The sequence below is a fragment of the Tyto alba genome, unplaced genomic scaffold (genome assembly GCF_018691265.1).
Source record: "Tyto alba isolate M040663 unplaced genomic scaffold, T.alba_DEE_v4.0 Super-Scaffold_42, whole genome shotgun sequence".
In the NCBI taxonomy this organism is placed as follows: Eukaryota; Metazoa; Chordata; class Aves; order Strigiformes; family Tytonidae; genus Tyto; species Tyto alba.
The window spans coordinates 25,811,242-25,823,994 of record NW_024881318.1 but is presented as its reverse complement, the minus strand read 5'-3'; the positions used below and the strand labels follow the sequence as shown (position 1 = coordinate 25,823,994).

Sequence of the window (12,753 nt, the reverse complement as noted above, 5' to 3'; positions counted from 1 at the left end):
TTCAGTGCATACTCCAACTTTATTTCCTGAAATTCTTCAAAAGGCACACTTAAACTATCATTCTTAATCAAAAACTTATGAATTTCATAACATCTTTCATAATAACAGTTGAAGTTTGTGCAAAAATAGGGGTTTTTTAGTACTTTGAAAAGCCTCTATCAACTCTACTTAAGCAGTTGTTGCCATTACAGTAACAAATTATGCCAAAAGCAAAGACTGAACATTATGTCATGGTACAAATGCAAGTATGTTATGCAAAGGAATGTGACAAAGGGCACATACATCCAACATTCAACAAGGACTGGAAAAGCTTGGTCTAGATCTGTTAGGTTCTAGTGGTCATACAGAAATGCAGAAAAAGTAAAAAGTTAATCTTGATCATTTGGTGCTTTTTATAATCCTAAAACAATCTAAAAAGTTTTTATAATACGCATATGTGCAGACTTATTACTTAATCATACAGTTCAGTTTTTAACTGCACATTTGAAAAAGCGGCAAGATAAGGATTATTTTTCTTATTGGTATTGAATACTGAAAAGGAAAACCAGTATTAAAAAAATAGTAGGTATAATATTGTTGTTTGTATTAGCAAAGGGATCAATACTGGTTGATAGGGTACAGACAAAACTCAGACTTGGATGGCTAGATACAGCAGTTAGATAATTACCTTTGCACATTTTGATTAGAAACACTCTGAATGAACCTATATTCTTAATACACAAGTATAATTGTAACTTTAGGGTTGAGTAATTTCTTAATGTTGCATTTTTGTCCAGATAATGAATTTTTTCATGAATTCCAAACCAAGCTGAAAACTGAACTAGGACAACTCTAAAAACTCATTAATCAGATTGATTTTGCCCTTTTATTTTTTAACAAGAAGTGTAAGTATCTTCTGTGGTACTCCATTCTAATACTCTATCAGAAAGAAAAAACTCTGATTAGCTTTCTACACCTTCATGAGTCCACTGATAGCCAAAGATTAAATCAAGTTACTTTGACCCAAACCACTTGTTTTGCAACTCAATGCTCTCAAGATTTTCTATGCATAGCATTATCTTCGCAATGCAGTGATTGGTAATCTGGTTGTTTTAAGTGTGCTTTTGCCAGGCTGTAGAACAAACTGTATTCATGAAGATCCAAGCCCTCACTAACCACTTTTATATAGCAATCTAGAAAATAATCAAATGAGAGAGATATCAGGGACTCTCTGTATAGATAGATTTAGGTTAAGAGTACTCAAACTACCTCAGAACTCATTTACAACAGGACAACACTCTGGAATCACATTATGTAATGAGAGCATTGCTGAAAGGGTATAGGAACAGTGTGTTAGGCAAATATCTTTTAGAGTGCTCTATCTAAGGCTAAAATAACCTTCTCTTGGGACAAGTAGTATTTTTAAAAAATGAATATGCGTATATACACACTCTCTATACACATGTACATGCTTTAAATATGTAGTTTAACACACCACTGACTCCAGTGTTAATGTGTGCTAAGCTCTTTTCTTCTCCATGTTCTACATTCACCATACTTGAAAATAATTAACCTGAAAAAACACTAGCAAAAGTAACAGATATACAGAGCTGAATATCTGGATATTGTCTACCTTTAAAACCTGAACTTGACCATCAGTAGTTGTATCCTTCAAAATTTCACAAAATGACTGGCATAAGTCAGCAGCATACATCTATAATTAAATGAAAAAGAAGGTATTATGCAAACATGTTTTATATCTATGTATATACTTCAAAACTCAATACATGATTACATATGTCCACAGGCCCAGCTTCTTTTCAAAGACTGTGTTCAATAAAATGATATTCTTGAACTAATTAAAATCTAAGCATTTTGTTGTTTATTTAACACTGCTGCTTTTTTAAACAATCTCAATTAATTTTCTAATGAAGGTGTGAGAACAAGGCATAATATCTCTAGTTCAATTCTTGCTAGAATTTATGATCATAATGTTAATCTAGTAACATAATTAAAGCAACTATATCTATGTAGCATAGGACCTTTTCAGGTACCAAAGTACTAAATCAATCCATAAAACATTAATTCTAAATAATAATCTCTCTCAAATCTGATTTGATTGAGTGTCTACCATGTGTCATAAAGAGCCAACATTAGAACAATATGCTTGTATACAAATAAACGAATAATAGATTAAATGTTTGTGTGTATGATGTTTTCCAACATGAGAGAAAAAGTAGTTTGCCAGTAGGGAACTAAGATGTTAATATGAATTTTTATATAATGTTAACATACCTGTAAAAATTCAGATGATGATAAGAAAATATAAGCATTGATGATCTTAAAGCAATTTATGAGGTTTTCTGAACTCAGCTCTGGAAAAAAGGAAATCACAATTCAGAACCCCATGAACAAACTGAAGTACAAGTAAAAAGATTCGCTTCTAAAAGTCTTTTTCCTCATACAGCTTTTAAGTGCCAGATGCCTACAAACAGAAAAATGTTATCTTAGATTCAGTACCATTCAGGTTTTGTCTCCCTGCCAGAGACAATAACAAGAGAGGGATAACAGCTCTCATGTTCTCAAATGGAAGCACAAGAAATCCTATGACCTCAAAAGCCAATGCTAATTAAAAAAAAAAAAAAGTCAAGTTTTGGATGCAATAGTGGGCTGAGAAGATAGTAGAGATGGAACAAATGAAACACATACTTAAGAGACCTGCAATTACTGATAAATTATCTCTCTAACATTTGAGTCAATAAATGCAAAGTAGAAAGAGTGAAATAAAGATTGCAGTTCTCCTCTTCTGACCCAGGTGCCACATCAAATGGCATCGAGCTTTTAGACTGAAAGACACTGAGCTTTAGGCCATACCTTGAGTATTTCAGTAAGGAAAGCATATCCATTTAAGAGACAGAATCACACAGGAGGTGGTATACAGCAGCAGTTTGAAGAGAGAAAAAAAGACATGTCCTCAGGCAGTACCTGTAAGACTGTTTTTGAAAAAAAAATCACCCCAGAAAGTCTATAAAAACAATTCATAGCAAAACAAAAGGTTTCAAAGCTTCACATGGAGGTTGATACTAGTTCAGAAAGCCGACAGCCCTCATCGTCTGGAAACAAAACAGGAAACTAAAAAACCTCAAAAGGCTTGCTAAATTTTCTTAAAACCAGCTTGGGAGGCAGACTATTCTTGGTAAAGTAAGTGGACTTCTGCTCTACCGCCTTGAATTAATATTGCAATAAAATCATCATGAACAGCCAACAGGAAAATACTTTTATATAACTTAAAATTCCTTACCAGATTGAACAGCAGCAGCTGGTTAAGACTTGGTATGACTTCCATGGTTTACATACATACAGCCTGTATGAAGGTGTGGCTTACACCTAGTGATGCTTATACAGAAAAACTTCCACAAAAAATATCACATGACAAACTGACTAGTTTTCCATTATAACATCTGAAAAGTTCTGGGGAGTTTTAGCAGTTGCTCTTATTTTCCCTCCCATCAGAAAGAACATCCATGTTCCTGTTATCCGACATAGCCATCAAACAGCTTTGAATGTATGACTACTTTCGTATCTCAGTGCTTGGACAGGTTATCCCTTATTTTGAATATTTACATATCTTGACTTGAAAAGAGATGATTTTTCATGTGTCTATCCAATACTCTCATCAAAAGATTCCAATACATCTATAAATTAGCTTTAGTAGCCTATTAGTAGTGTTACACATTTATTGAAGTTACTGCATTCTCCTTAGAAGTCTGCAGTTTCTGGGATTTTTTCATACTGGATACAGCCATATTTCAAGTTTCAGACACTGATGCAGTAGACAAATCGTAAAGAAATGGTCATATAAACATGAAGTGCTACCAAGCCTTCCATAACCTTCCCTTCTGTGATAACTGATACAAAGGTAACGAAGTATGAGCAGCAAAATTACAAGAAGTAATTTCAGGCCAGAAGGAAAAACCAGGTAAGACTGATGTTGTGGAAACGACAGAATTTCAGTCACTCATCTGTGCATAAAGCTTAATGTTTAGTAGGAGCATATTTCTAGAAAGATATCACCTTCTACTGATTATATTTAAAAGTCAATTATGTATCAATGCTCTTGCCAGGTTTTCCTGAATCAAAAACATATTTTTCTGAATTAATGTACTCATCTGGGTTTTTTGAGGAATCAGTGGAATTACTCCAGTTCCAGTAACCTGCTTTTTGCTGTTACCTTTACAAGTACAGCACAGGCACATTAAACCTGATGTTTCCTGAAACAGATATGTCTTGACTTTGGCCATATTCCCAACCTGAAATTTTATCAGTTTCAGCTGTCATTTTAAGCAGACTCAGTGCAGAAATGCATCCATCCTTAGAGAACTAATTTATTCCTCCATTCCACATTATTCAATCTGCTGCAACCCCTCTGCAGGGCAATTATATTTCAACCGAATTTAAACATTATCAACAGTGCTGATAGAAAATTCAGATATGACAACTATACGGTGAATGAATATTGTACAACAGTGATAGCATGGCAATCTTTGAAGGAAGGTCAATTATGCAAGTGAAATCAAGCCTTCATATCAAATGCAACATTCTACAGCTGTATTTGTAAGATTTAAGGATAGCATTGACTACTTTAAAAGGCAAATCTAATTGATTTGTACAACTCCTCTGACATCCAGTTCCAACAACAGTAGTATCCTGAAATGGATATGAAAAGCTCTTTCCAGATGGGAGAAATATATCTGGAAAGGAACAACTACATATTACTTTCAGAGTAGTTAAAAAAGAAAAAAAAATCAAAACCACTTCTATATTTTTCCCCTTTCAGTTCACTGTTGAAAAATTAAAGAGATGTCACCGCACAGATATATACTTATGGTAACATATGCCAGAGGTCTGTGACACAGCCATGACAAAGGCATGTTCAAATAATGAAAAACCCAATATGAATGAAAATTCGCTACAGAAAATTAACTAAATCTCAAACCAACTTTTTATGCATCACATAGGAATCGTGTGCCAACAGATAAGCATGTTAAAAAAATCTCCTATAAGATGCAGGAAAAGCAATGGCGAGCAATTATTTCTCTAGACTGTAAATTTAAGTTAGGAATGAAAGTCAAAGAACGCTGAAGGTATATTTTCATCAATAAGACAACTGGCTTCTGCAGAGAAAGCATGAGAAGAGGCAGCACAGAGGCCTTCAAAGTCCAGGTTTCTAAGGTATTACTGGTAGGTCAGGAAGCAATGACAGACAAGCAAGTGCTTGTGCAGTACAAAGTCTTTGCAAGCATATTAAGAGCACTTAAAAAAATTGTGTAACGTATAATACATTCATTTGCAGTCACTTAAACATGCATTCACTGACTGGAAAAAAAAAAAAAACAAAACAAAACAAACAAACCAAAACAAAACAACAGCAACATCTTTCTATTAAGTGATAACCATAGAAGATTTCCAAAATGACCAGACATAATTTACACACAATGTATCTCATTCAGTTTTGTATCACTTCACTGAAGAAAACATACTGTTATAACACAGAAATCATCGATCAAATTTGTATTTTGATGGTTAAGCTAAACTCCCAGATCCAATGGGAAACACTAGATGCTCAAAGAGCTCCCAAGGGTCCTGAATCAGAATTGGCAATCTATCACTTCAAAACTCCTGGATTTTCTGAAAAAATATTGTGTACAGTCATAATCGAGTCCCACAGGACCTTGACTATGAAGGCAATTAACACGAAGCAAAAGCTAAAACACAATGAATAACCAATGACCTGAATAATGCACAGTCCAGCCTATTGTCTGTACTTCCGTAAGCAATCAAACCATCTACTTTTATATAAATGATTATAAGTATTTTCCGCAGTCCTTCTGCATCTGAGTTAAAGCTGCACTGTATCTATTTACATACACTGTTCAATTTCCACAGTTTGTCCCCTATTATTGTATATGAACACCTTTAAGAAGTAACATCTATGCAAGATTTCAAAAAGCTGTAATCTGGCCATGAAGATGATAAAAAGTCTTCTCTCCCTCTTTAGTTGATGACTTCTCATCACATCTGTTTTGTCCTCTTCAGCAGGTGTGTTACATACCTCCAACATCCAAAAATCTCATGCATGAACTATTCTCCCTCCCTTTCACCTCTTCTAGTTCAACCATGTTGACCTCTAATAGTACACTTTTTCTGAAGGACTTAAATTCTGATGAAGCAGTTAAACACACCAGAAGAAGAATTACATTACCTGTATATTAGAGTAATTACATTCAGTAAGAATAAATTCAGAAACTAAAAGTAACGAAGTTCATGTTTCTTATACTGTATTTTCAACAAAACCATTTTCTGGAGCACCATGTTGCTTGTTCTCCACCCTGCTCCAAAAGACGTAAGTAAGGAAGTCATCTACTCAGAACTTCCCTTCACCACATCTGCCCTTTGGCTTCCACTTTGGTAACTTAAGACTGAATTGAGAACCAATCTCCGAGATTTTCTATTTTGCCTTATCTCAGACAGTCAAGATCCACAAGGCTTTATAGCTTTGAAACTTTAAATTTTAAAATCTCACAATTTGAATGGATTTTTGCATTTGTACAACTTAAAACAGCAGACTTCCCAGTTAAAACACCTTGTTCTGACAGCTACATCACCATGGTGAGAAAGATAGGAAGTGTTTGTTCTTAAGTGTTGGAAGTTTCAGGTAAATACTGCCACTTGTATACCAGAGACACTGTACTACAGAACTAAGACTGAATGGTTATTTAATTAACTTGCACAGCTGATAACCACTGATCAACACATTTTCTTCTGCAAGAGGCTGCAGTTTAAAATGTGCAGTTGCACTGGGTTTAAGTGAAGTAACCCTTCTTTAAGTATACCGAATGAATGACGTACCTGCCTGAGGGTTACTGAATGGCAGTATTGTACTGTTTTTATAACTAGCAAGTTTTAAAATAAGGTTAGTACTAATCCAAGATTCAAGCTCTATTTCAACATCACAGTGCCATGGCTATGTCATGTGGAAGCCGCACAGCTAGATTCTCCTGATGTAAACAGATGGGAATTGCAGGCAAAGAGCATACCAGAATGTTTCCACCTTCTGGCAAAATGCATGCTATTTTGGCCTACAGCAATCAAAATTTTTGACCGACACAATCCTCTGAAAACAAGTTTCTTAGAAAAATGTTCAGGAAGTAAATCAGTATGAGAAGTCTGTATGAGACAATCAGATTATGATTATACATCAGCTACTGTGGTTTTGCCACTCACCCCCATCCCTGATTAAAAAAAAAAGCCCAGTTTGACACAAGCATGTTTGAAACCTCACCTTAAGGAAAACCTACCTACCTACCTTAACTGTCCTACTTGATCTACCAGCATCATACAACAGCTTTCATTTTTGAGAGTAATGAACATTCTCTTGAGGATATATTTTTTCCAAAGGAGAACATCACTATTCCCCAGGATTCATTCATAAAGCAAGTAAATTGTTACAAGTATAGAGTATTCCACCTTTTCTTAGAAGGGTATGCCAGGGTTTCCATTCATACTCATCTCTACCCTGGAAAGTATCACATGAGGACTAGGGAGGACAGAATGGGGAGAAAATAGCACTAGCAACTGTAAACAAGCTACAAATACAGAGTATTTCTGAATTTAACTCAAGCAGATCAGTGTGACAACTATGAAAATCACAACCATTTATATAGTGCAAGCTTCCTGTAGCAGATAGTATTTTCTACTAACACAGAACAAGGAGGAGGAAGGGTAGGAGCGTAAATCTGAATAAAGACAAATAGTAAGTATTTGGCAGCTACAGAACCTGGAAGGTAGCTCTGGATTTAAATACTAAAACCACTACAAAACACTACTTTTCTGAGCAGTTTTGCCATTAGACATCTAGTATACACAGAGAAATAACAGAAGGTGTCATCTTGCAGCTATTCACTGGGATGTAACTTTCAATTGATCTTTGGTCAGAACAAAATATTAAGTGTGGAAAACAGCAATCAATTAAAAAATGAACTTTTGTAATTTTATAAATACAGTCCTCAAAAAAACTAATCCATTTGCTATATTAGCTCCACAACCTACAAAAGCACAGCTAAACATTTCATTAAGCAAAAACATATTTACATGATAAAATTAAACCACCAAATTTTTATATTCCCTGTAACGACAAAGCAAAAGCATCCCAAGTATGAATATTTCCTAAGCAGTGAATCTTAATCCTCATTAATAAATTGTATCTTATCAACAACTCAGGCAAAACTACTGCTTTTAATTTCAGTGCTGCTTGACCAATATACTTTGAGACATATTTAGGTAGTTCGAAAATCCTACATAGTTATAAATTGATTAATGGAAAAGTTAATAAAGGAAACTTCAGTTCTTCAGACTAGAAATCATCATTCTTGTCATAAGCAGAACAGGCAAATATTCCATATAATCAATATCACAAACTCAGCACATTAGGTGTTAAATTTCAAGAGCTTCTTAAAAAAAACTCTGAAATGATAAACTAAAATATGTCTTATCTTTTGGGTACAAAGCAGCTTCAATTTATTAGAAAAAAGAACTATGGTAAGTAGATAATAAATACTGAAGAAGATGGGAAAGACAAACAATAAAAACTTGTTCTGAATTTTTTAATAGTTAAAATTTTGCAAGCCCCCTTAGTTTTTATAGCCACAGCAGCATTACTTAATGCATGAGCACCACAAGCAGTAGAAAAAAACCCAGAAATTCTATTAGTAAAAGACTTACCAAGAAGGGCAGACATGTTTTGAAATATGCTCAGGAGCTCAGGTGTAAGACATGGACTATTCTCCAATGTCACTAACCTAAGAATAGATAATATTTCAGATGATCTATGAATAACATTAAGCAATCATTCTGACAGATGTAAAACACTAACTTTTAATAACCATCTATATGATACTTAAATAATGTGTAACAATTACTTGAAGCATATCTCAAATACTGCAGTAGTCCTTACAACATACTCATCTGTATAGGCATGGGTCTTGGTAAGGTAGAAAAAGAAAGAAAAACATGCTACTGTATTTTTAGAGAAAACATAACCTCCAAAATGCAACAGTGAGAGTGTCTAAGAAGACAACACGTGTAGGGCTCTACACCTTGAAGGAGCAGCTGTGCTGCTCAAACCTTTGCCTTTGGTGTTTTTTTTTTGTTGTTTTTTTTTTAGGTCTGAAATGATGCACTGATTACCATACATGAAAGCATAACTTTATGCTCAGCATTGTTTGTAACAATTTAAAATTCCTGAGGTTTGAAAACAGCAGCTATAGATTAAATTAATACTTAAAATAGTACATTTTAGCACATTTTAGTTTGTTCCTAGATCTTAGGTGTGGGATTACTTTATTTAAATAACATTTCTGTTTATGTAAAACATCTTAGGTGTTCTCGTGCTTTTGGTTCAAAAAGGTGTAAGAGTCCCAACTGTCTCTGCCAGCGCAACCCAGATTCCTCTGATGCTCTAGGACATCTTAAAATATCATTCCTCTGCAAAGCATAAGAGTGACAACCTCAAGATCAGTATTATTAAGAAGATACAACAGTTCTGAACTGATACATTAAAACGGTCTCTGTCTTAACTTCTGTGAAGATCTTGCACACTGACTTGCTGCCCCACCATCAACAGCATTATAAATCTTAGTTTTGCTGCACATAGAAGAGATCATTTGTAGGTTAAATATTTGTAATTTAAATGCCCATCTACAATTTAAATCAAAGGAATACTTCTTTATTTCAAGCCAAACTCAATATATTCCTATCCTGCAGGAAACAGAGGTAATGAATTCAGTCCAGGTAACAGTTTTCTCCCTCTAGAGTGCCAGCTGCACCAGAAAAACAAATTAAGCTCATGGCAAACTGATCAAAGTGCCACTTCTTGTTTTATATTCAGTTACCAAATAGTTTGAGATCTGAAAGATAACTTCTACATTTTATCCTTGTAAACTCGCCATCTCTTCCAGTAACCAGCTCTGAGAATTATTGGCTCATCATGCTCCTCAAGTCAAACGTGTCAAATTGTTAGTTTGACACGCACATTACAGTAAGTCTAGACTTCTTGTCTTGCTGTTCCTTATCACAACACTGTATCTCACTACTGACTGACAGAAAATGGATTACCTACTCAGTTATTTTTAATTGTGTTTCTTTTATTAACTTCCTAACCTCATCTCTTCTGAGAAAAGGTATGATTGAGGTGTCAAGGTAGGATAACAAGAACATATAAATTCTTAACACAGACAAAGGATTTTTAAAATATTTTTTTTTCTTCTGGGGATACAAAAATAACATTTTTAAAATTAGAAACTGATAAAAACCCATTCTTACCACAACTCTAAACCATCTTCCAGAAGATAGACATGTGGAGGCTGAGAAACATCCGTACTTAGTTGAATAACCGGAAGTAGAAAAGGATAGAGAGTTTTGCTGTCTGCTCCTAGTCCCTATAAAAGTAAGTAATAATTAAAAAAAAAAAAAAAAGTAAAACACTTTAAAAAACACAAATGAAGCATTTCAAGAATAGCACTGAAAAAGATCTGTGATGCTGTTCTATTTGCATACTGTAAACATGCATTCAAGAAATCAAAGGTTGAACTTACATCCATTTCATACAACAAAATAGTTTGACACTCCTGAACTTTCTCTCGGCATGTCCTGAGAAAATTACGTCAGATTTTTTGGAAACAAGCAGCTTATCAATGGTCTGCAAGAATTATAAACAACACACATTCCTAAAAACATTCAGTGGTCATTCTTCTGGGAAATGTCACAGCTCTAAGAAATACTAAATGACTAAATGCTGAATAAAATGTTTTAAAGATAAAGAAGAGAATTACTCTTTGGACCCTATCACATATGGCTTTTTAACCCTACCACACAGGTCTTAGCATATTCTAAGAATCAGGAAAAGGGTTATTTTTCAGTGCTACACAAAGATTCACAGAATGATGACAGTGATTTATTTTTCAAATGACCCATGAGTCATAGACAAAGATGTCATCCCAAGTACACAAAGATTTTTTTATAGCAATCATTTAATAACAAAACCCAATTTTAAAAAATAAACTAGAGATATTGTCAAAACTAATAATAACTTAAAATAAATCCTAAAAGGAATGGAAACCATAAATTAGGAACTACTGCTCATTTTGTAATATTATTAACTAAGAGAACTGAGGCTAGTTGAATGCTGCTTTTGCATAATTAGTATATTTGGAAACTTAAGTTTAAAATTATTTGATGTTTGTAAATTAAGGCTTCTTAGTGAAATTAATTATTTAAACGAACTTGTCTTAAAAGCAAATGAATCTTCTGTAAACTTGTCTAAACTCTTTGTGTTCACCTATACTTTTGGCCTCCATAGGGGCCAGTAATAGGAAGTTCCATAATTTGCTTATTGTAAAAATATATCTTCTCTTTGTTTGAACTAACTCCACTTTCAAAAGAACCTTAATTTTTCCTTCAGTTGTAATGTCTAATTATTCTCCTTTTACTTTCTCTCCACTGTTAAACTCTATAATACTATCCTCTTAGCCATGCATTTCTGCAGGTTCCAAGACTGCCTTCATATTCAGTCTGTTCCTGTATGGACACTGCCCTACATCCTAGGACCACTTCTCTTGATCATTGCTAGACCTACTACCTCTTTCTTGAGACATAGTAGGGGTTGAAGAAGGTGGGATGGCATACAGTCTCCATATTAAAGAAGTGCTTAATAGCAAGGATTCTGCAGGCAGTATAACTGTGTGTTGTTTCATTTGTCGATCTTTTCTTGGGAACATAGTACATTTTATTTGCATTTTTACTGTCAACAGCACAGATATTTCTAGATATTTCAAGATCCAGGATTATTATACCAAGATCTTTTCCTTCACTGATAAGAAATTCAGTGAATTTTAACTATTATCTCTAGATAAAGCAAGCAGCTAATAATTTCTACAGGCTTTCAAAATTCTCTGCCAAGATATTACAGTAAGCCTCTACAGGAATTAGGGAATTTACTGTAAACATACAGAAAAAACAGGGAAGAGATGCAAGTTACCATCAAAAATCAAAACCACACAAACAGCTTGAGTGCCATCCCACAGCACATACAGGACAACCAGGCGATCCGGCCCAGCCAGCATGGGTTTATGAAAGGCAGGTCCTGCCTGGCCGACCCAATCTCCTTCTATGATAAGGTGACACGTTTAGTGGATGAGGGAAAGGCTGTGGATGTTGTATACCTGGACTTTTCCCACAACATTCTCCTGGAGAAACTAGTTACTCATGGCTTAAACAGATGTACTCTTCTCTGGGAAAAAAACTGGCTACATGGCCAGGCCCAAAGAGTTGTGATGAATGGAGTTAAATCCAGGCAGCAGATGTTCACCAGTGCTGTTCCCCAGGGCTCAGTACTGGGATCAGTTCTGTTTAATATCTTCATCAACGATCTGGATGAGGAGACCTACTGCACCCTCAGTAAGTTTGCAGACACCAAGTTGGGTGGGAGTGTTGGTCTGCTTGAGGGTAGGAAGGCTCTACAGAGGGATCTGGACAGGCTGGATCGATGGGCCCAGACCAGCTGTATGAGATTCAACAAGGCTCAGTGGCAGGTCCTGCACTTGGGTCACAAGAACCCCACTCAATGCCACAGGCTTGGGGAAGAGTGGCTGGAAAGCTGCCTGGCAGAAAAGGACCTAGGGGTGTTGGGTGACAGCTGGCTGAATATGAGCCATCAGT

The 12,753-nt window shown here is 35.1% G+C and overlaps 1 protein-coding gene across 5 annotated transcripts in view; it reads right to left on the bottom strand.

Moving 5' to 3' along the window:
* The window catches only part of IPO11 (importin 11), a 112,204-nt gene that overhangs the window by 39,495 nt on the left and 59,956 nt on the right, over positions 1-12,753 (bottom strand). For all 5 annotated transcript variants that reach the window (XM_033009091.2, XM_042804740.1, XM_042804741.1 and 2 more), the window contains 4 exons: positions 10,360-10,475; positions 8,761-8,837; positions 2,275-2,354; positions 1,613-1,693 (listed from right to left, as the gene is read on the bottom strand). In XM_033009091.2, coding sequence (XP_032864982.1) covers positions 1,613-1,693; positions 2,275-2,354; positions 8,761-8,837; positions 10,360-10,475 — 354 coding nt within the window. The remainder of the gene's footprint in view (positions 1-1,612; positions 1,694-2,274; positions 2,355-8,760; positions 8,838-10,359; positions 10,476-12,753) is intronic.